The sequence below is a fragment of the Prinia subflava genome, chromosome 1 (assembly GCF_021018805.1).
Source record: "Prinia subflava isolate CZ2003 ecotype Zambia chromosome 1, Cam_Psub_1.2, whole genome shotgun sequence".
Classification (NCBI taxonomy): Eukaryota; Metazoa; Chordata; class Aves; order Passeriformes; family Cisticolidae; genus Prinia; species Prinia subflava.
In genome coordinates, this window is record NC_086247.1 from 34,774,358 (window position 1) to 34,801,557 (window position 27,200).

Sequence of the window (27,200 nt, forward strand, 5' to 3'; positions counted from 1 at the left end):
CACAAGAGTTTGGCATTTAGCACTAGGAATATGCACGCGCCTAGGGATACAGTTGTGAAATGTTTATACACTGCTGTCAAAAGGTGGCATTTTTCACAGAGCAACCTAAAAGATCTCGGCAAACCTCAGTCATTGTCATCGCAGCTTTTCCCTCGGAGGGCTGGGACAGGCGAACTTGCCGCGGCCACAGCAGAGGCGCGGCCCGGGCAGACCCTGCGGGGAGAGCTCCGTTCTCGCGGCCGCCCTTAGCCTCAACTCCAGCGGCGGGCCCGGATCGCGCTCCCCTCACACCCCGGGCCCGGATCGCGCTCCCCTCACACCCCGGGCCCGGATCGCGCTCCCCTCACACCCCGGGCCCGGATCGCGTTCCTCTCACACCCCGGGCCCGGATCGCGCTCCCCTCACATCCCGGGCCCGGATCGCGCTCCCCTCACACCCCGGGCCCGGATCGCGCTCCCCTCACACCCCGGGCCCGGATCGCGTCCCCCTCACACCCCGGGCCCGGATCGCGCTCCCCTCACACCCCGGGCCCGGATCGCGCTCCCCTCACACTCCGGGCCCTCCCTTCCCCGTGTCCCTCTGCGCGCGCAGCCGGAAAGCGCCGCCCCAGCCCTGCGCGCCGCCCTTATAGCGGGGTGGCGGCCGGGAGTCGGCCTTTCCCCGCGGGACGGACCCGGAGCGGCTGTGTCTGCCGGCCCCCAGCCGGGCTGCGTGCCTCAGTGGGTGCGTGGGGGATGTGGCGGGACCCGCCCCGTGTCCCCTTTGGCGGCGGATCCCGCGCTGGCGAAGGGCGCCCCGGGCGGTGCCTGGGAGCGGGGAGTGCCCGGGCGTGGGTCGAGCCCGTGCCGATCCGTGCCTTGGGAGCCGGCCCGCCGTGCCCCGGCCTCGGGCGTGGGAGCGGCAGCAGCGGCCGCCGAGTCTGGTAGGTACAAATTAAAAGAGGGGAAACTTAGGTTAAATATTGGAAGGAATTCTTTGCTGTGAGGGTGGTGAGGCCTTTGCAGCAGGAAGGGTGTGAGTGCCCCAGCCCATGGAGCTGTGCAAAGCCGGGCTGGATAAGGCCTTAAACAGCACGACCTAGTGGGCGGTGTCCCTGCCCGTGGCGGGAAAGGGGCTGGGACTGGATGATCTCTAAGCTCAGACCTTTAACATTCTGTGATTCCGCGATCCTGCCGTGTGGATCCGCAGCGATCCGTGTGATCCGTCAGCCGCCCGACCTCCGCCCTGCTCCTTGGAGCGGGTCCCGCCACGTGCTCGTCTGAATGGCAGAGTGATTCCTGACCTTCGCAGAGGAGTTAGAAATGCTCCCAGGCGGTTCATGTGAGACATCCCGCTGTAATCTCAGGAATTGCAGCGATGGTTTGCAGGTGCTTTCCTAAACTGCCAGAGCTGTCACTTGAAAGAGGAGTGGCTCACGCTGCTGTAACAGTGCCTGTGTTTCCCCTGTGTGCTGGAAAGTTCGGGCTGACGCTCAGCCACACGGGCTGCCCAGGAGCTGTGGGAGACCGAGATGCACCTAATTACTGCGTGCCACGGAGTGGTTACTTTGAGCTGTCTCTTGGCTCATCAAGTCTTGGAAGGAATGACAGATTGGACATTCAAATACACTTGGTTTTGCTGACAGATCGTTTTCATCAGCAAATGCCTGTCATAATCCAAAAGATAAATTACCTTCTTTTTCCTTTAGGGAATGGGGCAAGGGCTGTGAGGTGACCCAGACTGTGCCCTTTTCAGGTTATAGGCACAGATCCAAACTGGTGGGGTCTGGCAGGGACAGCGCCCTAGGAGTATCAGCAGCCTCTGGGGTAATGCTCTCCTGCGTTACAGACTGCGGTGTGAGTGCTGACCTCTGTTCAAATGGTGCAGAAACATCAGTGACTTCCCCAGGGTGTCATACGTGAACTGGGATTAAAGGCTGTACCCTGCCAGGGTGCTGCTCTCCCCAGCCTGCCTGGTCATTAGGAGCACTGTACTTGTCCTGCAATCAGTCATTCCTCACACTGAAGCTCATTTTAGGAAAATGGTCATGCCTCTGCTTAACCTTGATTTGGCTCTATCCCAGGTAATAACAAAGAGAGCATGGGCTTGGTGTTTCTTGGACTGGCTTGCTGTTCCCTAAGAAGTGTTAATGCTTTCTGCTACTGGCTCAGCAGTGGAGCTCTCTCAATGAAACATCTTCTTTCCATTGTTTAGGCAGAAGGTGAAGCTCAAGATGAGTTTGTTACTGGCTTTGGGAATCCTCAGCCTGGACTCTGCCATGCCTTGCAAGCTTAAAGATGCCACGTGAATTCTGGAGCTACAGAAGTAAGTATTTCTTACTGTACTTAAAGATGTTGAGAGAAGCATCATGAAATCCAGATCAAGAGTTCTGAAGCTGTTCAATGGCTTGCAAATTCCCTTACAGATGGAAAAAGGAGAAATATGATTGCATGTAGAGTTAAGAGATTGAAATCCTAACAAAAGGTATTATGGCAGCTATAAAATCTCTGAAGACTTGCTCCCCAGAACAAAGCAGGTGCAGTCCAAGAATCCCAAAGGAGTCAGAAGGGAGAGGCTTGTGTTAACAAGAACCTAGTTTTTAACTGGGGAAGCATGACTTCTGGTTTGAAGAATTCATGGATGTTAGTTGAAAGGGAGAGAATTAAGTGAAGAACAGTATGTTCAGATCACAGTCCAGGCTGGCACTTCAAGTGTGTCAGTCTTGGAATCCATTCCAAAGGGAAAGGTGACTGAGCTTTACTTCTAGGACGATACTTAGTGTCTGGGGTTCCAATGTAAGAAAGGGACCTGCATTTTTGTGCCCAAACAGAGCTGCTTTTCTCTTGTTCTTTGCTGTACTCAATCTGTTCTGTGCTTAACAGTTAAAATGAAGGCTCTGCTTCAGGTTATGGAGTACAACTTGAGACAAACTTAACCCATTCCCTTGCATTGAGTACCTGGAAAAAAGCAGTCTGAACAGGCAGGAAGCTGCTGGCACAGTGATGATGACCCTTTGCCGTTTACCCAACTGAAGGTTGTGATGAGCAGTGATGTCTGTCTGATGTGCCAGTGCATTGGTTGGGTTTTTCCAGTTGGATTTGCTCCTGTAATTTCTGATCTCATTTCTTTTTTTCAAGGTTCTGTGACATGAGATGACCACCTCCACTGTCTTCCAGCCTTGTGTGTGCACAAAGGGCCAACAGGAGAGTTCACCCCCTTCTGGAAGTGTGGGTGTTTGAGGAGGTCAGTGGCTTTTTTACTGTCACAGTACTCAGGCTCCTGCAGGCTGTATTGCCATCCAGGGAAAGCCTGTACTGGCCATGTTGGCAACCATCCTTTCCTTGTGGTACTGCTACAGGTCTTCCTATTTTAAAAAGAGCTCGTGGGAGAAATTAGGGAGAAGCAAGGATAAAATGTTGTGCTCTTTTTGCAGAACATCCCTTAATATTGCTTATCAAAAATAGTGATTTGTAAAAGAATTTCAGATTCCTTTTCAGATAAAGATTTCAGTCTATCCTTAAAGAGTAATTTTTCTGGCATAATGATGAGACTACTTTTGCCGTTTACCCATCTGAATGTTTTCTGATGTGTATCTTGAGATCTGAAATGCCAGTGAGGGTAATACCTTTGTACAAGATTGATGAAAGGGTACAGGAAACTAACTCATTATTGTTATTGTTCTTAGCTTGAAACCAGCGGCCTGGAATGTGGAGTTCTAATGCACTTGGAAATGCTTGCATTGCCCTTCCTGCTCATCAGAAATACTGCTTGCTTCCACAGTACAGCAGGGAGTAGCTGTTCACTGAAAAGGAATAATCCTGGAATGAAATTCAGGGTAGAGTGTCATTCTAGAAAGAGAAGTGGCCTTATGGGCAGTCTTAGAACTAATTTTTGAGTGTATCAAATAAATGGATCAAAAGCAAGTAAGGCAAAGATGAAAATGTGGGGAGACTTGTGTTGTCTAAATGAGTGTTTACAGTGTTAGTAGTGGGTATGAATAAAATCTTGGATTTTTGTTCTCAGTAACTTTTTTGTTAAGGTTATGGAAGCAGTAGCTCTAATCCTGCTGGATGACATCTTGGGCAGGAGCAACACAAGCCTTCAGTATTCAGCTTGTCCAGATTTGACAGGAAGTCTGTACAATTCTACTGCAGCTTTTTTATTTAATATGTATCTCTTGGAGATGCAAAGCTTGCTGAGGATTATGTCTAGAGCTGTATCCTTAGCAGGAAGATGAAACACAGGAAAGCCCACAGCTGGGGAAGCATACTGTGCTCCAGACACCTCACCTCCTCCAACGCATTCTTCATTTGTTCTTACAGTGAGGTAGAGTTAAATTCATTGAGCTACCTGCCTACCAGCTTGTCTAGTATTTTTTTTACCTAACTGTAGCACTCTACTATCTCCTGCAGTCTGTATAAAATAATGTGGAAACACTGGGTTTTGCAGGTTGGGCTGGTTTGGAGGGTTTCTTTTTTGGTTGATTTTGCAGGTTTTGTTTGGTTTGGGTTTTGGTTGCAGGAGTATCTGGTATCCTTGTCTAATCTCATGGTAATGTAAAAAAAGAGACAGAACATGAAGCAGTATGATAATACTTTTATACATTTAAAAATCTATACACCATGAGTAATTAAAGACTGATGACTTAAACTATGAAGAGTTTTAATGTTCTTAACCTTTTATGTGATACATTAAAAAGGAAGCAACAAGAAAAACTGTAAACTTCAGGTAGCTGAAATAAAACATTAGAACACTGTCAACTGGTGGTTTAATTTTTAGTTGTAGTCTGTTAAAAATCCTGAATCCTAAATTACTTCTTGCTTAACTGTGAATGGAGAGTGGTAGCCAGGAAGAGAAGTTTCTGGTTAGGACTGTATTCTGAAGCCATGGCTTTCCAGGATGAAGACATCCCTCCTGCCTTCAAATAACTCACAAAAACTTGTAATTCAAGTCGTGGCCGCTATGCTTTATTCCGTGGCAAAACATCACAGAACTGTTCTCTAAGTTTTTAGTAATTTTATATTTTTAACTAACCTCTTAAAAAACCAAAGCCTCAGGCTTTACCTAGAGTGGGGTTTTTACTCTTCAGTTGTGTTAATGTGAATTCCTGGGCTATAGGCAGCAATAAACTTCAGCAGTTGATGGTGACACTGCATGAGGTAAATATCTCTCTGTTGCAGGGAGTTTTCATCACTGAGCTCAAATGGAAATACAGGATTTGGTGCTACACATAATGCAGATGTGCCTAGGCAAAGAAGAAATGAAGCTGTGAGATACTTGCCAGTACTATGAGAGAAAAAAGCTGTGATGCAAATTACTTAGTAATGTAATCCTAGGTCATAATTCTTACCTCGCTTCCAAATCTGTGTGCGAACAAATATGAGTGATGCTTAATAAACAAAAAAACTCCAACCCTTGTTTTTTGTTACCCCAGGGAGGGAAATCTGTTCTTAGTTTAACCTGAGCAATGCCTTAAATAAACCAGCAAAAGGACAGACTTTTGTGCTGGCCTGTGGCCTACAGCACTGACAAACAGACTTCTCCAACAGCAGTCATTCAACAGTGGGAGTTCCGGGTTTTGATTTGACATTACCTGCTATTGCACTCAAAGGAGGTAGAATTTTTTCAGACTGACCAAATGTGACAGTGATGCACCCCAGAGTAAGGAACTGTTGTGCATTGTTTACCGTGTTTTAGGGTCAGCGATGACTCGAATAGCAAGACGGCAATCACTGCATCTTCCTGAAGCACTGTCTGTCTTAAACTGAGCTTGGCATGAGCCTTAGCCAGTGAAATCCTGAAGATCAATATAAGCATGTCAGAAATAAACACTGCAGGCATGAATGCAATGTGTATTGCTCTGTGTCAAGTACTTGTGTGAATTAAAAGTTAACACTGGGGTGGTCTTTTTCATACTTGAGCTGTGCAGCTACACTCACCACTGACAAAATACATACTGTGCATTAGCTTGTGCTAAAAAGTAGAACTTGGCATGTTCTCCATTAATACTTTTCTTGCTCCCATAATAAAGCTGTACATATTTAAATCCCATTGTTTTTCTAGATAGCTTTAATAATGATACATGATTTGTAAATAGCTGGAGTTTGGCGGTTTTTTGCCTGGCAAAGTTGTTTGGCCTTGGGTTTCTTTTAGCAGTGTCAATATATAAAATAAATGGCATTCATAAATAGTAAATGAGATTAGTTATGCTTGAACTTTTTGAAACATGAGTCTTATGTAGATTTTTTGTTAAACAAGCTCCTGAGCAGATTAGCAAATTTCTCTTTGAAAATGGAGAGTAGGACATACAGAATTTTAAGTGCAGAGGCTGATAATGTTGATCCATGAAGGGAATCTCTCCTCACCCTGCGACTTGCAAGGTAATAGCCCTGAATGAGACTTTCTGCTTCTGAACTCAGTTCAACATGAAGATTCCTAGCAAACAAAATAAACTAGAGAGAGGGCATACATTTTAATTATTTAACTGGAAAATTTAGGAATTGGCCTTTTTTCACACCTTTTAATAGATCAGTGGCATACTAATACAGGCTGGACAATAGATTCTACCAGTAGTCTTAATAGTAAAAACAGTTGTCACCATCTGGCTATGCTGGATAAGGAAAATATGAACAATAATAAGGACAGATCTTGGATAGTAAACAATTATAGAATGGTTTGGGTTGGAATAGACCTTTAAGATTATCCAGTTCCAACTCTCCTGCAATGGGCAGGGACACTTTCCACTAGACCAGGTTGCTCAGAGCCCCATCCAGACTGGTCTTGAACACTTCCAGGGGGGAATCATCTGTTAGTTATATTGCAGATATTGACAAATTAGTTAGAATGGAATATTAACTTCTACTAGTGATTGTAAACTTGTTGGTCAAAAATATATACTGGACACCTGTTCTCATATGAATGTTAACTTAGTATGTTTTCCAGAAACACGCTCAAACTGTATTTATTATACTGACCCTTTTCAAGAACTGAAGCTGCTTTTGTAAATGATCCCAATAGTACCAGTGGAAATATGGTGGGGCAAAGTGCAGAAAGTATTACAAGTTAAGCAGGCAGCAGAGAGAACTTTTGATTCAAACCGAGGATGATATTCACAAATACAATGCATTTCTAAATTACTGTGTTTAATCTGTTACCTCCTCGTAATCCTGTGTTCTGAACTGCTGTGAGGCTTTGTACAGCATGGCTTTGGGATTAATGGCTTTTTTCAAGATATGATGTACAACAGGAGAAGACAGGCGACAGGAAGGAAACTCGTAGATCAAGAGCCCAAAACCATCTACAAGGTTAACTGGAGTCAAACTCACATCCTAAATAAAAGACCCATAGAAAGAAAACATCTACTTTATTTTGGGCTTTTGACTTGTAGAAGCATCATGGTGTTTTGGATCTGAAATAGCCTATATCCACTTATACGGCAGGATTATCTAATGAATTACCTGTAAGACTTGGTAAAATTTTGTTTGAATGACACCTACTTTTTTGGGAAAGCTATCTCATTTTAGAAGATACTTGATGTAAAATTACTTAAGTTGTGACTTTCTGGGAAATACAAGTTTTATTGTTTTCATTATTTTATAGGTGGAAATAAACACAAATGACAGCTGTAGCACAGTTCCTGTCATAACAAGGTATGTGCTTTACCATCTGTCCAATTAGAAAGTTCTCCTTTTGTATATGTTTCTTTGAGGAAGAGTCCACATCTACAAAGGACCAAAAGTTGGTCTGAACTGAAACAGTAACTTGTTGGTCAGCCTCTTCTCCATACTTCTTCCCAGGAATAAATACTGTTGTTGTTCTGCTCTCTAGCACTAGGATAAGACAAAATTCATCAGTTACGTGATGGATTTAGCTTGGCTATAAATTCTAGTCCCACACACATCTGAAATCAGGCATGATTATGATTTTGCTGAATCGTTACGAGTAATGAATGTCTGTAGTGTAGCAGATTTAAGTCTAGAGGACCTTGGCTTTTTTGTCTTTGTGTCTCCCACAGACCCATTAAAAACAGCATACAGATTTTTGCAGCATTTGGGGGCCATAAGCCAGGGAACAAACCTAGCCTTGAATTTGCATATTTGTGTCCCCTCATTTGTTAGGAGGTGGGAGATTACCAGACTGTAGAAGTTCAAGTTTATCCTTTTTATATGAACTTAAGTCTCCTAGGTAACAGATGCCACCCTTGGCCAGCACAGCGCTGCAGGCTTGAATACTGGCACTTCCGTGTTTATCTTTGGACACAGAAGGAAAAATGTCACTGGCAGGGGGGTGTCGGATGCCACGAGGCAGAAGACATAAGCTGTAATTCAGAAGCCTGGAGGATTAAATAATTCTGTCAGTTATAAATTGTTAAATTACTCATTTCTATAAAAACTTACTAAGACTCACTTAGAAACAACAACAACAACAAACCCTTAACAGGAAACTAGCATCAAAACTAATTAACTTTAAATGCAAAAGTCGAGGATCAAGCCTGCTCTCTAGGGTCATCAAAACTATTTCTTATGTATTAAACATGAGGCAAATCATGGGTTGCAGAAGTAATTCCTAAGAAATCAAAGAAGTCTTGTAATTTAACCCCACACTGTTAACTCTTCTTTCTATTCTACAGAAACTTTTCCAGTGATTCGAAAGTTTAGAGGATTAGTAATTCTGGTCATCTGGGAAAAATGAAAAGGCTGGAATTTGTAAGCTCTGCCTTCCTGAGTTACACACTTCCCTCCAGTTCTTTTGGAGAAAGAAGGTATAAAATATCTTTTTCATCCCTTGTACTATGTTCTTTGGCACAGAGAGGTTGCAAATTGTCTGTCTGGTTCCACAATCAAAGGCTCTTAATGATTTTAGGATGTCAGAGCATGGTCTGTCCTACTATTATGACCTGTGAGAAAATTACTAAGTAAAATCAGTAAGAATTTGTAATTAGGGTATTGCACCAATGGAATTATGTGGGAATTGCCTACTTTGACAGGCTGCTGACAGTAAATACTGTGCATATGCAAGATAGTACAAATTACGATATGTATCATGATTTACAGTGTGCAACCATTTTAATATTAACCAGATGTTTTGATTCTTAAAACACTGAACTCCTGTTTCTCTTAAGAAATCTTAACTTTAACCTGGGAAAAAAGAAATCTTGCAGTTCCCATTTTTAAAACCTTGAATTAATTTGTACAGCTAAATTTTAAGGTGGTCAAAGTTTTGGGATTTTTTTTCACAACAAAAAATATAAGTGAATTGGTTAATTGACTTGCAAATGAAAGTAAAATTCCTGCCCCTTTCAGAGATCTTAAGTTATGAAAGGAGAAAGTAATTTTGTTTAAATTAATGTAAATCTGAGCATATTGTACTTTTCTGCAGTATATGTAAAGTTGTGTTAACAGTTGCATGAATGGGTAAATACATAAAATGCATAGTGAAAAATATTTAAAGGCAACAACAACTAGATTTATAATCTATGTGTAAAGATATATGTGAATTCTGATACCTTGTTTGAATGGTTTTTATGAAAAAGATAAAAAATTTAAGTATCTATTTATACACTTCTTATTTATTCAAAAGGCCAATAGCTGTGAATCAGTGATGAGAGGGCTTAAATTGACACAAGGTTTGAAAAGCTGAGCCCTTTTTTTTTGCTACCAGCTTCAGGGACAGCCTTCAGTTTTGATTTTAGAAGAATGGTTTATCTGAGCTCTGCAAAACAGTGCTAGTGTTAAATTCTTACTGTGATCTTATGAGAGTTTTAGGAGGTTTTATAATTAATGAAGTTCTGATGTTGATTTATCATTTGAAAGCAACAAAAATGTCCCAGGTATAAAAATGAGTATTTAACTAAGTTGGAACCTTGTATATTCTTTTAAAACAAAGTCTCTAGCTTTTCATGTAAGACCAATCCTATCATCTTTAAAAAAACTAGATTTTAAATTCTAATTTATGTGATAAAAGAGGAATCTCTTTACCTGTCAATTACTAGCGTGTCACTTGTGATAATCAAGAGATCCAGATAATCTGCATTTTCTTTTTCACATGTCTGTACTAGACTCAGCAATATTGCAAGTTTAAGAGTATTGTAAGTGCCTGGTGGAACAACTTGAGAAGCAAAGATGTTGGCCAGGATGGCAGTAAACCTCCAGCATGAACTTGAAGTCAGTGAGAGCAGACACTTAAAATTGTCACTAACACAAGAAGGACCTAATGAAAACAAAGTACAGGTGAACAAACACATTAAAGAGACTTACGTAGGTGGATCCAATCACCACTGGAGTCTTGATACAAAAACTTACCAAGAACAGATACATCCTTCTATTAAGCACAAATTCAGAATGTAAGCATCTGACACTATTAATTTTACTGCAAAAAGGTTAGCAGACATGACTGCTAGAACTGATGGAATAGGAAAGGAAAAACAAACTGAAATATCAGGTTCATTTTATATGATTTCAAAGTATTTTCCAATGGATAGGAGAAGATGGGAAGAGAAGCTGAAGAACTACAGTAAATAATTAGGAGAGTTTCCCAATGCATGGAAAATGAGCAAAAGCAGATATTCTCAAATAACAGGAGGTACACATTTCAGACTGTAAGAGGAAAGTCCTGAGTGGTTTTGTCATCTGGACCTCTAGATAACAAAAACCTGTACCAATTCTCAAGATTTTTTTTCTAGGTTTTCAGGGGTTTTGAAGTAAATTTTTAATGGAACTTTCTTACCACTTGGTTTATAGAGCTGTACACTAGTGACTTCTATACACGCAGTCGCTTGTAGGCCATTTTGGACACAAGCTGGAATTCCTATAATCCTATAGTGGTTTCCTATTGTCATTTTATTGGCCAGTTCATCTGCAAATAATAAAAAAACCTAAGTGTAGGGGGGAAAAGCTACAGATATGTTAGGGCATAAAAACAGTTTTAAAGACATGGTCAGAAAACTTCTACACATTTTGCATGTTTGATTTTATGATTTAACATTGGCAGAAAACAGCCGGATGGCAGATGGATAATGGACTAGAATAAAATGAAACATACAATTTTAATTACTTAGTGCAAAAGGTAAGGAAGGCACAGCAGGTGAGGGAAAATAGATTTCATGATAAAGAAAATGGACAATACATTTAGTCCTGTATGGAAGAGAAAATGGACAGTTTTTTGGACGTGTATTCCCTACTCTGAAACTTGTGGCACCACCATTATCAGTCACTGTCCTATAAAATGTCAGAGAGAAAAACCCAAATAATAAAGAGATACAAACGACACAGATGTGAAGAAGACACACAAATAGCTTTGTGAACCTTTATATTTCTGTGCACGTTAGAAAACCAAATTCCATTTCTTTTTTGCAAATGAGAATTAGATCCAATCAGATCTCAATCTCAGCCTGAGAAACACTGTACCCACACTGATCACTAGAGCCAGTAGAAATTTATTGCATGTAACTCTCAGTACCTTGACCATAGATTATTCTATAAATTTTTGTTATCATTTTAGTATTACTAGTTCTTTCTATTTAGTTTTCTATTTATAAATGAACCATATAATTCCCCAGACTTTTGGAATGGAAGAGGATTTTTTTGTTGCTTGTCTCTGTGTTTGTTTTGGGTCTTTTTAGGAATTAATGGAAGTGTGTTGCTGAGTTGTGATTTTTGCTAGATATTAACATTAGAAAGCATTTAATGTTTGCAGTGGATGGCAGTGATAGTAGAAGCCAAAAATCCTGATGGAATGTGGAAAACAGCTAGATTGAGGAAGGATGTTAAATATACATGAAATCAGTACAGAACAGCAGGACCAAAGGAAGTAGAAAGGAGGAAAAACAAGTATCAGTTAGAACAAGACACTGCTGAGCTGGCCAGGGGATTTTAGTTAAATGGAGATGTAAAAGTGACACAAGAATTTTGCTATGTACAGTCTGCAATCACCTGTGCACGCTGCTTTGTCACCTAGCTACTTTTTATAAAATGAAGGGGGTGAGTACAGAAAGAACTGCAATATAAATTATGACTTTCACCATTTTAGCAAAAAAAAAAAAAGCTACAACTGCAAGGGATTATTAAAGATCAATTCTAAAACATTTTTGACAGAACTCCAAAGTTCAGCTTACCTCTCAAGAACAATGTAAAAGCCTGAATCCTAAAATGTGATTTATCAATGGAATATCCTTTCAAAGCATTCAGAATTTTAGCATCAGTCATTTCAACTATTTGTTTATCTTTCAAAACAAAGGCAAAGAAAAAGGTTAATTCTCTTGAAAACATCTTTCTTTAAAAGACTGGCGTATTTTAAGTGGGCTTTTTCCACTTAAATATTTCGTTTACTTATTGTGTAACAGAAGCAGGAAACTACCAGATCTAAAAGCAAGATTACATAGATCCTACCACCAAGTACTCTAAATTTCATGTCTTCCTGCAGTGGTGAAGAACACAGGCTGCACACAAAATCTGTCCTCACTGTAGCAGACTCTGTAGCTCCAGGACAATGCACTCTGATGCACCTAAACCCTAAAAAAGTAGTAAGTTACCAACCATTTAAAAGGAGCGCATAGCTTCAGTTTTAAATTTCCCGTGAAGAACAGACGCGATTGAAATACTGGACAGTGAAATTCTAAATTTATTATGTGTTTCTTCAGGTGAGCCTCCCTTACATATTCCCCTAAAAGAATCCATCTAATTGATTGCGTTTGGCCACGAGATGGCAGAGTTTCCTACTGCATTCCCAAGAAGAACTTGGCCTGGCTGAGGAGCGACCCACTGCGGCTTTGCCCGGCACGGGAATGACACGGGATAGGGATAGGCACAGTTAGAGGTGCGTGTCCTCGTAAAGATAGATATCCGTGTGATTTAATCTGCGCTCTCCAAATGCTGCGATTCTGCTTCTCTTCTGTAACTGTATGGCCTCTCTTACAGAAGAAGCAAAAAAACAGCCTTAAAAGTACTTAGGGCCTCTCTCTGCACTGGTACAAGCAGGTCAGTAAACACTACTCCAAGTAGGAGTTCCACAGAAGTCAACCACTCATCAAAGCTCACTTGTTCTGTGCTAGAGGCTTTTGCCAGCCACTTAAGCACATTGTTCCGTGGTATTTTTGTATAGATAGAAACAGTTTCCAAGGAAAAAGGTATTTTACTCGTCTAGCTTATTTACTTTCAAGATATTTTATTGTTATTTAAGAGACTTAAGTCCTTTAAGATATTAAATATATTCAGGTTATACAGGAGACTTATGTTTTCTTCTGTAAACTATCTTTAGCACTGCAAAAAGGGATTGCTGGCACATCTATTCTTCCAAAACATTTAAGAATGCTGAGCAAGTCCACTCCTTTCAATTAACAAAAATCTTGCTGTGCTCATTAAAAAATGTATGCATAATAAAACTATATAGGAAAATACCTTTGTTAGGCTAGGTTTTTAATCTCTTATTACCAAGTTTATTTAAAAGCTTTTCAAATAGTACTGATTAATTTTTTTCTATTTTTACTACCTTCAGAGAATGGACAGGTTTCCTCAGTACAAAGAAATCTTGCTCCTTGTGTGTATTTTGTTGCAGTTCCCATTGCAATCACTATCCCTTCAGACATATAAAATCTTGGAGACGTGTAATTAAAGGGATATGCAGAAAGACTCAGGACATAACTTGGTAAAGGTGGCAAATGTGTTGGTTTCAGCAATATACTTATCTAGCAAGAGACATAATTGCATTAATATTATAAAAATGTATTTTTATTTAAAACTGCTTTACTTTTCATGGACAAAACCACAATATACATAACTTTAAAATTTCAGAAACACATAAAGAGTAACTTGGTTTCATATTAATTGATCTCATAATTGCAGTATGGTTGGATGAGACTTCCAGCTATTTTTAATTATAAATAATACTGCAACCAAAGGGAAAATGAAAACTTAATACAAAAATATTTGTTAATATTTCACGATACTTGGAAGATTCAAGATCTAAACGGAGAAAACTAATGCAGACTCACCTGGGCTTCTGTCTGCAATTGTTCAATTAATGATAATGTCTTAATAGCTACAAAGCATACCTGTGATGGAAAAATAACTTTGTTTTAGAAAGGAAAATCTTGCTAAAATTTAGATGATGCACTTTTGTCTACTCATCTATTGTAACACTTACTGACTGAAAAATCTGTGCAGCTTGCAGGGGATTATGAAGAATATAATTTCCAAGAGTTGCATCCAATTCAGCAATGTCAGAAGGATTAATTGAAATAATGAAACGATAAACAGCATAACTTTGTTTTGAGTCTGCAGGAGCAAAAGATATCTTAAAATAACAGAGATTTGTGTAACATTATGTATCAATTTAACAGACTATCTGTTCAGTAATACCATTATATTTTTTGCAATCATGCACAAATTTCTGAAGACCACCACTTCTGTCAAGGTAGACAAGGATGACTTCCCTCATTTTCTGTACTTCTGGATCCATCTTCCAAGATATCTGCGCTCTTTATTCAGCTGTGGGAATAAACTGTGAAGAAATTATGGTAGCACTGGCCATGCTTTAATAGTAATAATAAAGGTACATATTAACAAAGCCGTATAAAATTAAAATAGTCTCTTTTTCAAACTACACAATTCTTGAAGGATTTTTAAAATTCAGTTCAAAGCTCTTTCCAGTGACTGAAGTGTACCCCATTTCTAGAGTAAATTTCTGAGGAATGCTCTAGCGTTTTCCTCGGTGAATTATTTTACTCTCCAAATTCCCTAACCCATGAAATGAAAGTTTCCAGTTAATGTAACCTCCTCTGTAGATTTTATAATCAGTCTATCAAAAGTAAGACTTAAAATTTTATCTCCCTTATTTGAGAAGTCTGTCATAGCTGTTAGAGGTGTGATACTGGGCAGCATCTCTTTTCTTAAAATCTGACTTTCCTATCCTGCTGTGATCTCTTGTAGCACCCACTTAAGATGCTGCTCTTGCACTTATTTCCATGTATGTACACAGATGTTCAATTCTGATTCCCACTGGCAAAGCTTTTACCACTACAGTTTTGGTTTGGAGGCTGACCGTGCTCTTAAGTGCAGGTTTTGTTGTGTGTTACCCACATCTTTCTTTCTTTCTTTTTTTCTTTCTTTTTTTTTTTTTTTTTTTAAGTGAAGTCTTGTATCATGAAGCACTACTTTGCAGAATTTAGAAGGAGAATTACTAAGGCCAAAATATGGTATTTTGTACATATGCATCTGTTTTAATGTCTTTCATTTTTTCTTCTGCAAAATGTCCTTAGTCTTCTCTGTAGACGACCAATATGAAACAACACTTGAATCTTTAGAAATAAGACTTACCTACCTGGTAAAGGAGAGGACATGGACTTACTGAGCTGATGAGAAATCAAAGCTCACAGCACAGGAGATTCCCTGTAGGAGTTCACAGAAATTACTTCGGGAGGACAAACAGATCAACATCCGAGAGGAGTAATTGGATTCCAGCACAACTTCAGTGTGGCCTGAGAACTGTGCTCTGTGGGCTGGAATGTGTTTAGCCTGAAGTAATAAAGGCACAAGTTAAAAGACAATTTATAATAGAGATTCCTCCTCCCCTTCCACACCACGCCCTTTCCCCCCGGTGTCTTTGGGATTATTCCTGCACAATTACTACTCCATCACTTGAAACAGACATGTATACACACAGATCCCCCTGGATCCTGTGGAACCGGGATGGACACGCAGGACACCACATAGGATAGGAAGGACTGAGCCATGGCCCCGCTCATTGTGCACGAAGCAGCCACCGCCTAAGCTGCGGAAAATAAAGCCTGAGCAGGGTAATGGCGTTCCCCAGCGTCCCCACAGCCAGCTAACCCGTCTCCAGGTGTAACTCGGCACAGCCAGCCACCATCTCCCACCTGACTTCAGCTTCCTGCCATCGGCACCCCCGCCTCACCTCTCCTCCAGTTATTCACCACGCTTCCTACGGCCCGTCCTCCCCGGCCCTGCTGCGGCGGCAGCAGCGGCACCGCGGGGGCCGGGCTGCCCTCAGCTCCGCGGGGCCGCCACGCCGCTCCCTGTGCCCGCGGGGGAGGCCAGGGCGGCCCTGTACGAGGCGGCAGCGAGGCCTCGGCAGCCGCAGCACAGCGCTCCCGGCGGGCACGGCGCTCCCGGCGGGCACGGCGCTCCCGGCGGGCACGGCGCTCCCGGCGGGCACGGCGCTCCCGGCGGGCACGGCGCTCCCGGCGGGCACGGCGCTCCCGGCGGGCACGGCGCTCCCGGCGGGCACGGCGCTCCCGGCGGGCACGGCGCTCCCGGCGGGCACGGCGCTCCCGGCGGGCACGGCGCTCCCGGCGGGCACGGCGCTCCCGGCGGGCACGGTGCTCCCGGTGCCCCCGGCGGGCACGGGCTCCCCGCGCCTCCCCCCTCAGCCCCTCAGCCGGCGGCGCGGGGAGAGGCAGAGCCCGCAGGGCTCGGCCGCGTCGGGGCAGCGCCTTGCTCAGTGCAAGTCCTCAGGGAAGACCATTCCCACCCCACACCCGCCCCAGCCCCGCGGCCACCATTCGGCTCCACACAGCTGCTGCCTTCACCCACGGGCAGGGCACCGGGCACGGACATGGCTCTGTCAGCGTACAAAGTGCTGCGGCAACGTACAGAACCATCTTCTCTCATTCATACACATAGCACATCTAACTGTTGCCTTTAGCACGCCAGGCACTCCCAAATTTCCCTCTCCGGGAGAGCACCGCTGAACTCTGTTTGTGTCGTATTTCAGTTCACATTTTTACTACCATCGTGCATTTCAGTCAGTCCATTTTCCTGGGGTCTCTCTCGTTCCCCACCAGGCCGAGAGATGGAGACCGCAACAGCAGCGCCGTGCCGGCCTCCACACACCGCAGAAGGGCCAGAAGGGCCCGCTTCTCACAGGGGGCTTGGGTTCCCTCTCTGCAAGAGGAGGAACAAATCTCCTTCCACTACAGGCAGGGGGAACAAACCCCCCTGCACTAGTCACAATAAGGCAATTTTTGCCTCCCTTTATTACTTATCAGCCAAAGCAGGAAAGGAGTAACACAGGTGGTTCCTGTGCAGGTCCACTCTCCTCTCCAGGCTTTACCAAGTGTTTAAGATTGGAATTCACTGTCAGCTCAGCCCTGAGTAAGGCAGCTACAACACTCCAAACTCATGTCTTACTTTGGAAACCATCCTCAGGGGATGTTCCACAGAGATGTGGAACAAGAGCACTGCGTACAGAAATACTGTGAGGCTTTACTGCCTGATGTTGTACAATCTGTTAAACCTTAGTTCAAGAACCTAAGTACTTCAAGTGATGTGTGGAACACATTCACACTTTGCCAAAAATGCAGAGTCCGCTGAAGGAAAAAGCTTAATAAGCAAATTTTAAGCTGCTCTCCTAGAAATAACTTCAACTGCTACACTACTTTGTTTCAAAGGAAAGAACCCCTGAATTCTGACAAAAAAAGAAAAACCAAAACCCTTCCTGCGGTCAAGCAGCTAGGTATGAACATCTTGGAATACAAGACAAAAATTAAAAAGGATAGCTCCCACAACAAAAATTTCTGAAGTATTCCCTCTCCTTCCCATCCCCCAACAGCACTGTACCTCTTGCCACAAAGAAAAGGTAGTTACAGCAGCCACATAACTTCATAATTTCAGAAGCATGCAGACTAAAAATTCAGTATGAGAATGGATACTTCCTTTCATACCACCAATTTTTTTCCCACTCCATCAGAAAGCCATGCTAAAAAATTAAATAAATACAAAGAACAAAACGAAACACCACAAAAACCAAAACAACCAAACACAACCCCCACCTCCTCCCAAACTAAAAAAAACCCAGGGCTGTTACTTCCAAATTATTTTAATGCCAAAGAAACAATTCATGTAGTTGCTGGTTGTCCTGAGCAGCTTTTTTCAGCCTTTCTAGAAGAAAACTATGGAAAATGAGTGCCAAGCCACCGTTCTGCTGCCCTAAATGATACAGTTCCACCCTTCCTCCCCTGCCAATGTCAATTCTTACTTTTTACCCAATCACTCCCCTTCCACAACCTCATGTCGCAACTGTTAAGCATCACTTAACCACTATGCAGGAGACTGTGCTCTAGGAGATATTCCTTGAGATAAGCAAGGGCTCCTGTTCTACTTTCCACTCTTCTAATGCATTGATATAATATTTATTTCAAAAGAATTATGACTTGATACACTCTCTCCCCCTAGATTCTCAATTCTTATCTGATCTCGAGGCAGTATGAAGAGTATTTATCTTAGCTGCTTGTCACAAACAATGTGACTTAGGTGCTGAAATTTATGTAACATTCATTCAATTTACGTATCATTATGATGTATCAGTATCTTACCAGACTTTTCTCAAACCAAAGCATTAACTGAACGTATTTATGAACAAAAAACACAGAACATTTTTGGAGTAACAGACAAAAATAAGTTGTTATTTACAAGTAATAGATATAATAAAACTACTACCATTATATGCCTTTTATACACTGTAAATGCAGGCAATTTTTGCATTGCTTAAAAAAAATTTCCTTAAACAGAAATTGTTCAGAATTATGTTTGTCCATACACATGTATGTTATGAGAAATACAATAGCTTTTCACATTTTTAAAATTATCAGTGTAATTTACATCTTTCTCCCAATATCAAGTGAAGATTTAAAAATGGTGCAAACTGGAACACAAAAACAAGTAGCTATGAATGCTGAAAAACAATAAATTTGGAACATAAGAGTGTTTTAAACTACCAATCTGCGAGAAAAATCCCTAATATTTGGCATGATCATCTCACCACCCACCCCCAAAAATGTCAAAGCTAATTGGCTTAAAGTAACCATGATTATTGCATATTAGATCTTTGGAGAAGCAGAGCTTTAACCAAAAATATTTTTAATGTAGCTGAAATATAGACATAGCTCAGGGAAGAAAGAAAAGTAGAACACATAATAAGTAATGTTATCAAATCAATCCAGTTAATTTGTTCTGTCCTTGCTTTGAGTAATCCCCCATAACTCAGATAATCCAGTTGAGTCAATGGGTTTTTCAGCAAGCACAAGAGCAACAATCCAGTTTTATGTGACCAAGTTTTCATTCTCAAGAAGTCCTTTAAGAATCTTGGTCCTTAATTTATATCACTTAAGTGCTGACAGGTAAATTAACACATATTCCAAACTGGTAACAGGGAAAACATTTACCTTTTTTTAAACCAGGATATACAAAAGACAATTTGCATAGTTACAATTCAAGCACAAAGTCACTGTAAATAAGTACAAAAGCATTTATAAATTTACTGCTGTTTGTGCCAGCCAAATTAGATAGGTATGAATGTAAACTCAAAGGGATTGAGGAGAACAGTCAGTGTTTTTGCTTAAAAATATGTAGAGAATGCTTTTAAAGGTTTTAAAAAATATTTTCTGCAGCAGGAACAAACAGTTCAAACCCCAAAGAAAGCCATCCAAAATGCCCAAATTCCTCCTATACAGCAGAGAAAGTTTGTTCATAGGTTTCCAACCTACATACAAGACGAGGCACTATTTACGCTATTTTGGAATGTGTCCATAATCCTGACATTTCAGTTCAACCCAAGACTTCCAAACCACTCTTCACTTTTAAGTTCCTAGGAAAACCCATCTTCAGAAGGTGGTGCATAAGAAAATCCAACAAATGCATCATCTGCCTCTAGGACACTGGCATTAACAATGTTGTAGTCAGAAGAAACACAAACTGAGTATGGGACCATTTCTTCTGTGAACACTGCATCAAAATTCCCAATATCATCTGGTCCAACCTAGAAAACAGAAGGATCTATCAGTCATCCAATTAATAATACAGTGTTTTAAATTTGTACTTGTCCTTTAGATGCCAAATTGAACTCTCAAGGCTATCTATTTTGTTGTTATTTTCTATTCAAGTAAAAGAAATTTAAGGAAGCACACCACTCCATCTCTGAAAATAGGTATTAAAAAGCTGTTTTTTTTCATTTAGGTTGGACTTTTGACCAAATCCTACATTCTTAATGGTCCTATAAAACATGAAAAGAAGTCCCTCTTAGGGAGATTAGCTCAGCTGGTTAGAGCACGGTGCTAGGAACAACCAAGTTCAGTCCCCATGTGGGGCATTCACTTAAAAGCTGGATTTTATGATCCTTGTGGGTCCCTCTCAACTCAGAATATTCTGTGATGGGTGATCTGAGATGCAAACACTAACAACCACTGCCACCCCCAGGCACCTACCACATTAGGATTAAACGGTGGCGGTATCTTCTTCTGAAGAAGATCAGTCCAGCTGAGAGATTCGAAGAACGGGTGCTTTTGAATTTCAAGCTGCAGCAAACAATAAAGATTTCAGGTATTTCATAATTCCATCCTATGCATTGTAGTAAGCTACATCCTTCATACTACATGCAAATAGGGATGTTCTTATGCGTGTGTCCTTATCAGTTTTTTTATTCACAATTTACTTTGCAAAAAAAGTTGTAGTCAGTAAAAACAGCAATTCAAATTTGTGAGACTGCCTCTATAAACAGTTTTCCTTCTAAGATCACACTTTCTGCTTTTAAGCCCTAAAATCAACAACCTTGAAGTTTACCACAGAGCAAGAATGTTTTCTGTTAGTATCTGTTCCTGCCTTAAAGTTTTGTTAGTTTTTGTAAAGCGTATCACTGTCTGAGAAGCAGCTGCTTCAACAACTCTGCAATGTACTTACTATTTCAGAAGCAGACATCAGCTATGCTAAGTCCTTTCATCTTGCTAAGTTACCAGGTCCACAGACTAACATAAGGACTGCAAACTAAAGACTCCAAAGATCCCACCACTAATGGATGGAGTACATCCTCTGGATCATTCCTCATGGCACAGTGTTGAAGACACCTGGAGCTTTCTCACATCAACTTTTTGTGAACAAAGATTTTGTTGCTACACTGTGAAAATGTCTGCCATGATGTTAAGGCTAAAAAAAAAGCTGCTTTTTGCATGGAACTAGTGTTCCTCTAAAGGTGACAGCCTTTTCTTTTGATTATTTCCCAGTTTCACTATCAACAGTGAAACCTAAGCTCAAAATACCCCACAACAATCATTGCTTTCCTATCCCCAGCAACTTCCAGGGATAGACCCCACTCGTGTCTTTCCTGAAGAAATAAAAAGGAGGAGAACAGAGACAGATGCAGCAATGCAATTTCTATCTCCAACTATTAATCTTGTGTGGTGCACATTAATTTGGTGAGTCCCTTGAAATGAAATAGGGCTTCATAAATGAGGACATTACTTACAAAGTCTTCCCTTGCTCCTAGTCTGCTCTGCCGATCTTTCTCCAGAAGTTCTTCCAGGATAGCCCAGGCTGTAAGACTGATTCCTGGGCGCAAAACCAGGGGTTTATGAAGAATGTTATCGTACATCTCAGCAACATCACGGCAGTAAAAAGGAGGCTAAAAAAATACAAGTTCTACATGAATTTGAAGCCACATGCAATGCTGTTTCATATGTTACATATGATCAGTAAATGATTCTGTAAGAAGTACAAGCTGGTAGCAGTGAAGCAGAAATCTCTTTTTCATGCACTGCTGACTTCTAATTCAGTCATCACCACTGCCAGAACTTTACACTTGATAACTTCTCGCCTTCCTCTACTTCTAAAGTGTTCCCACACTCCCAAGTAGTCAGAGATGCCAGCCAGCTTCAAAGCTCCCACTGAACTTGCCCGAAAAGAACCTGAGAATGGGAAAACAAATCCATCTCCCTATTTAAGGCCCTATGGGAGGAGACAGAACTTGATAAAACTAGAAGAACGGATTCTTACTGCAGTAATTACATATGATTAGAAGAAGCATACCAAGATTCTTTTTTTGTTCTAATGCTGTCAAAAGCTAGGAGAAAAGCTGAGATACATAAATAAAATAAATGTCTTTTATTTATTCCAATATTTGACAAAATTTTCCTTATAAGCTGTTTTATTATTGTGTCTTATCACTGTTGATTCAGTTTACTCTTGCAATTCCTCGAAGTGATGACTACTGATTTTTCTGATGTCTACAAGTTTGCTTTTCCATGAACTGTCAGACATCAAGAGGCAAAGTAAAATCCAAAAGAGAAAAATAAGTGCTATGTTAAGTACAAGACAATATGTTAATCTGCTTAAATGGAATATTCCAATATTATGAAAAAGTCAGCATCTTTAACAACACTCAAAGGTTACTTCAAATAAAAGGGGAGAGGGGAGGAAAGCAACCTTTACATATCAGATACATACCAGCCCATAAAGCATTTCATAAAGAACTGCACCAAGGCACCACCAGTCTACTGTGTTGTCATAGGGCTGCTTTTTAATGACTTCTGGTGCAAGATACTAAAATGAATAATAAAAAAAAGTACTTTAGAGAATCAGGCTAGCATGGATAAAACCTCGGGTTAGGTCACTTCACAGTAAACACTCTCAAGGAAAGTTGCTTCATAACAATCAATGTTTCAGCTAAATACTATACCTCACTCATCCTTCATGCCTTCAAAGGTCTTTCCTGTAATTTAAAGTGTGTTTATCAAGTTTCTAATCCTCTGTTCAGTGAATCTCTCACATGTGTTCAAGCTTCCCATATTCTAAGCTTTCCAGGGTAGTTTTCCCAGTAAAAAGACAACAGAGTTCAATAACTCAGTCAGCAAGTTCAAAGTTTTGTGCATGTGCAGTAATTTGCTTGAGGCACAGGTATTAATTCCCTCTAAACTTACTATGAATCAAAGGCAGGATATGGTAAGTGGATTGACATTGACAAATCTGTGGCAGCTGTTACACAAGCCAACTGTCCCGTGTCTATCAGTTAGGAGACATGGGAGAAAAGGGTATTTGGAAAGGGCTGCAAAAACAGAGGAAGGAAGAGATGAGGTATGGTCATGTGGGTAGCAAGCAGTGGACACTGCATATTAATAAGAAGAGCAATGAATAGATTTGTAGGGGGCTTGTCTTTGGTTTGGTTTCAGGTTGGTACAAGAATGCAAACCTCCCAGCAGTACAAAACACAGTATTTGACCTTCCAGTTACACAAATATTAATAACAGTCAACAGTCATTTATTACTGATAAAAAACCCATGAAAGTTGTCAACATACTTCTGGGGTCCCACAGAAAGTTGCAGTGGTATCAGAAGTTGCAATCCCTTCTTTACAAAGTCCAAAGTCTGTCAACACAACATGACCCTGTGTGTTTAATGAAGAGTGGTATGTTAAAAAGAGAATACACTCAACATGTGAATACACAGAAGTGTCAATTTTGTAAGAGAACACAAAAACCAGAAATAATCTTGCATACTTACTAGTGAATCTAGGAGAATGTTTTCTGGTTTTAAATCCCTATTAAAAAAGAAAAGGTAGTAAATTAAAAATGCAGTCACAAGAGCTTCAGAGGCAAGGGCTCTTACTATTCTTCAGCTGAAAGCTTCAAGTTTTGATGAAATCGTTATGTTCAGGTTTCCCATCAGATGATTTTCTGTAGAGTTTTTTTACTTGCTAATTTGTCCTATTTTGAATTTCTGCCAGACAAGGATACATTTCAGAAACTTACCTGTACACTATATTTATGGAGTGTAAGTAGCCCAGTGCACTGGCTATTTCAGCAGCATAAAATCTGGCTCTGTGCTCAGGAAAGGAACGTTCTCTTTGTAAGTGAAAGAACAGCTGTAAATATGCAAATAGGAAATAAGAACATTACACAGCCGAAACAAATCAGGTTAATAACAGGTAATTTTACAGTGAAGAATAATTAATTTTGTTGTCCTCTTAAAAAAAAAAAGTACAATGAAATAGTTTTACTGCATGACTTAGTCCTTACTTTACTTTCTCCCCTATTTCTCTTTTGTAGCTTAGATGGATAGGTAATTCAAACACATTCCCCTAAAACCTGGACTACTCAAAAGGAACCAGACTAAATCACTAAGCTGTGAATGGAAGTTGGCAAGACTAAATCATGCAAGATTGCCTCCAAGCAGAATATATAACCTGGTGTCAAATAAGTCATCTTTCATTTCTGCAAATGCATGTATTCAAAGACTTGCATAATTATTTATAGAACTGTATTCTGAACTAACCTAGATGTAGATCACTGTGTGAGATGTATATTCCAAGCTGATCCGCCAGTTCTTTCTACTACTAGAATTGTCTGGCTGCAAATAATTTGAGCAGATACAAAAGTCTAGACAAAGATTAAATTTAAACATACAGATTTAACTATACTACACATTCAACTGGTAAAGATTTTAATAAAAATGAAGTTTTCTGGTTTCTGTCAACGAAGTTCATGAAAAATAAAAAGCCACCCCAGCTTTCCAAGCTTTCCATTCAAATTTGAAAGCTGTTTTGAACTGTATTTTATTTTGCCTGAAACAATACTGGCCACTAAGTTCTGGCCACAATTCAGAGTAGAGCAAACCAAGATTTTGCTAATACAGTCTAAGCAAGGTGACAGTACATTAAACAAGAGAAATGCCCATTTTGTCCCAACTCTGACACAATATAATAAATTCAGCTGTCAGTTTCCTTCCTTCCCCTTTTCAAATATCAGCATCTCACCTAATGCAGATGCAAGAGGAAGACAGTGTTAAGTAGTGAAAAATGTAAACATAACATTAATTCATCATAAAGGTAAATTCATATAACTGTAAAATGTAGTGTTTGTATCTGACAAGCATAAATAAATTTGAAGTTGTCAGTAAGAACAGGGTCCAAACAGCTACAGAAGTCTGAAGCAACAGCAGATAGTAACAGGATTTTCAAAATTGGGAGAATGCTGATCACAGTCCATTGTAAAGGATCATTTCGCTCCTCCCACCTAGAATTAGCAGAACAGACAGACTAAAATGCAAACAAAACCACCACATACCTCTCCTCCATTAACAAAATCCAGGACAAAGTAAAGCTTTTCTGTTGTTTGGAATGAGTAATGTAATCCAACCAAAAATGGATGTTTCACATTTTTCAAAAGCACATTACGTTCAGCCATAATATGTTTTTGCTGCAAGAAGTAAGAGATCAATAAGTAAACAGGAATGATTTTGTAATTAAGGGAAAAAACAAGGGAGGTGGGTGAAAAAAGACTATTTCTCTTAACCTCTTTCCTATTGAGAACAATTTTTTTCTGCAACACTTTGACAGCATAGTATTTCCCATCCAGTTTTCGTTTTGCAAGAAGAACCTGTGAAATTTTAAAAAAGGAAGAAATGTGATTGTTGCAGTTCACATACTACTGGTAATATTTTATCATTTCAGCATAACTTGAAAGTGTTCACATGCTATTTTTTAACAATACAGTTTCTTCGATTCTAATACAGTCAGTCAACAATGTAATTGCCAATAAAGTGAGTTTACAGTTAGTTCAGTAAAAACTTATCCTGAAAGTGATATCAAGAAAGACTAAATTATAGCATTTGTTTTCCATGACCTGCTAAATCTCTATCAAGATTAATTTCAGCTTTCTTTGAGATAAATTGTAAAAATAATTGAATGAAAAACAACAACACGAAAAACAATTTGGAAATGGAGATTTCAAGAGGGATTCTCTTTGGCACCCTTGTAAAATATCAATACTTAAGTCACTTTTCAATGTGCTGTTGCTCAGACTGCTCCATAGTATCAGAAGTTTCACAAAATAGTCCATGACAACAAGAGGAAAAGCACGATTTGTACTCCAGCTGCTGCATAAGCACAGAGGTACCTCCCTTCCTCCCTGGGGGAAACAGAGGATCCCAACTGCTCTTAATGAGAAAGGAAAAATCTCCTTTTTGTTAGTCCCAACAAGTGGCTGAGGCAGCCAGGGAAAAATGGCAGGGCCACAAAGCAGCAGCAAGAGAAAGGGTACCAAAGGGATCCAAGAGAAGAGTTTATGGGCCACCCTAGAGCAACACCACTTCTGGAACCTCTGGCCAAGTCTCCAGTCACTGTGCACGAGAAACCAGCCAGCATCCCTGCACCACCATAAGACACAGGAATAAAAGCTCACCTTGCCAAAGCTGCCTTTCCCAATAACTTTCAGGAAATCAAAGTCTGTTGGTTTCGCACTGAAAGATATTTAGAAGGAGACAGGTCATCTGGGTAGAAATTCCAAGCCTCACAGCTGTACAGCAGTGTAGTGTAGCACAGTGGCCTGTAAGCACCCTCCTTTTCTTTGTTCCACCCAGCACTGCTTCTGCAGACCTGTCCTCAGACACAACAGCTCTTCATTTTGCAATTCCATTTGCTTCTAGTGAAAGTGTTCAAGTTGCATCCTCTGAGTTTATTTTATTTACTAAGTTTAACCTTATGATGTAAAGGAGAAGCAAGACCATTCTTTCATTCTCCGTGGCCTAGTTGCTTGTAATTTTTAAGTCTCCATTTCACCATGACATCTCCTGGAGCTTACTTCCAGCTGTCCAAATGGATTCTAAAGCTCACACGACGAAAGGAAGGACCAAGTTTGTTATCTATCCCTCTTATTTTTTCCATTCTTCCCTCCATCCCTCATTTTAAATTTCAGTAAGAGGAGGGAGGTCCTAACACCTGCCTCTTCTTGATGTTTGTATGAATTCACTCTCAGTTTTTCCATTTCCCCCATCACCACTCCTTTCTGTTTTTCCCAGGATTCCCTTACTCTTTCCTGAATACAATTCTGTCAGCAGAACAATTATCCATGTTTTCAAATTGCAAAACAAGTTACATCACCATACACCTCTCTATTTATTGCCCTCGAAGGGAAGGACTCTTGTATTTCATTTCTTACTGCAATCTATTAACCACTTCCTCCTGCTAGCCCAGAACAAATCTGTTTGAAAAAGCAAAACCAAAACAGCAGTCATCTCCCAGAGGAGAAAAACAGATTCACATAGAACTGAGAACAAAAACTCTGCAGAAGGTACCAAAGAGAGACACAAGCTACCACTGCAGTAACTGGGTTGTAGCACCAACAAGGCAAGCTGCTCCTTTGGCATGCAACAAACCAAACTTTTTTTCAGAAGCTGTGGGACCACTCCCAAGGTCAGTCTAACTTTTCAGGTTTTAAAATTGATTTTAATCCCATTTAATTAAATTTTAAATTTACATTAAATTGAAGTATGTTAAATTCAATTTAATTGAAACCTACTGAGGATTTCCAGATGGTCCCAGGTTGATATTCTGTGAGGTAGAGTTTAACTGTCGAGAGAAACAAAGAGGTTTACTTGTAGTACTTTTTCATCTCTCTTATCTTTCAACCAATACTAATTTCAAAATACTCTACTAATCTGCTCAAT

At 40.5% G+C, this 27,200-nt stretch overlaps 2 protein-coding genes across 3 annotated transcripts in view; both read right to left on the reverse strand.

The window, feature by feature from the left end:
• Positions 1-3,668: 3,668 nt before the first annotated feature.
• Positions 3,669-15,810, reverse strand: MCMDC2 (minichromosome maintenance domain containing 2). The gene is made up of 14 exons (XM_063393075.1): positions 14,334-15,810; positions 14,119-14,249; positions 13,967-14,026; positions 13,465-13,660; positions 12,366-12,488; positions 12,092-12,199; positions 10,705-10,833; positions 9,957-10,188; positions 8,112-8,311; positions 7,642-7,808; positions 7,134-7,307; positions 6,289-6,431; positions 5,667-5,776; positions 3,669-5,224 (listed from the first exon to the last, which is right to left on the reverse strand). The coding sequence occupies exons 1-14, from the start codon at positions 14,431-14,433 to the stop codon at positions 5,058-5,060; spliced, it is 2,040 nt and encodes a 679-aa protein (XP_063249145.1). The 5' UTR covers positions 14,434-15,810; the 3' UTR covers positions 3,669-5,057.
• Positions 15,811-18,376: 2,566 nt separating this feature from the next.
• Positions 18,377-27,200, reverse strand: part of SGK3 (serum/glucocorticoid regulated kinase family member 3) — a 33,690-nt gene continuing 24,866 nt past the window's right edge. For both annotated transcript variants that reach the window (XM_063392991.1, XM_063393000.1), the window contains exons 7-17: positions 27,053-27,102; positions 25,937-25,994; positions 25,049-25,132; positions 24,821-24,952; positions 23,507-23,619; positions 23,259-23,295; positions 23,056-23,142; positions 22,206-22,301; positions 21,229-21,384; positions 20,195-20,284; positions 18,377-19,749 (exon numbers count right to left, since the gene is read on the reverse strand). In XM_063392991.1, coding sequence (XP_063249061.1) covers positions 19,579-19,749; positions 20,195-20,284; positions 21,229-21,384; positions 22,206-22,301; positions 23,056-23,142; positions 23,259-23,295; positions 23,507-23,619; positions 24,821-24,952; positions 25,049-25,132; positions 25,937-25,994; positions 27,053-27,102 — 1,074 coding nt within the window. In that variant the 3' untranslated portion in view covers positions 18,377-19,578. The remainder of the gene's footprint in view (positions 19,750-20,194; positions 20,285-21,228; positions 21,385-22,205; positions 22,302-23,055; positions 23,143-23,258; positions 23,296-23,506; positions 23,620-24,820; positions 24,953-25,048; positions 25,133-25,936; positions 25,995-27,052; positions 27,103-27,200) is intronic.

Excerpts from the sequence above, each read along its gene's own strand:
- MCMDC2 (XM_063393075.1), bottom strand. The coding sequence starts at position 14,433 with ATGGATCCAGAAGTACAGAAAATGAGGGAAGTCATCCTTGTCTACCTT. Across the intron at positions 5,777-6,288 it reads GCCTCTGCACTTAAAATTCT|GATTTCACTGGCTAAGGCTC; the intron begins GTATGTCCTACT and ends ATTGATCTTCAG. Across the intron at positions 5,225-5,666 it reads ATCGCTGACCCTAAAACACG|GCACATCTGCATTATGTGTA; the intron begins GTAAACAATGCA and ends TTCTTTGCCTAG.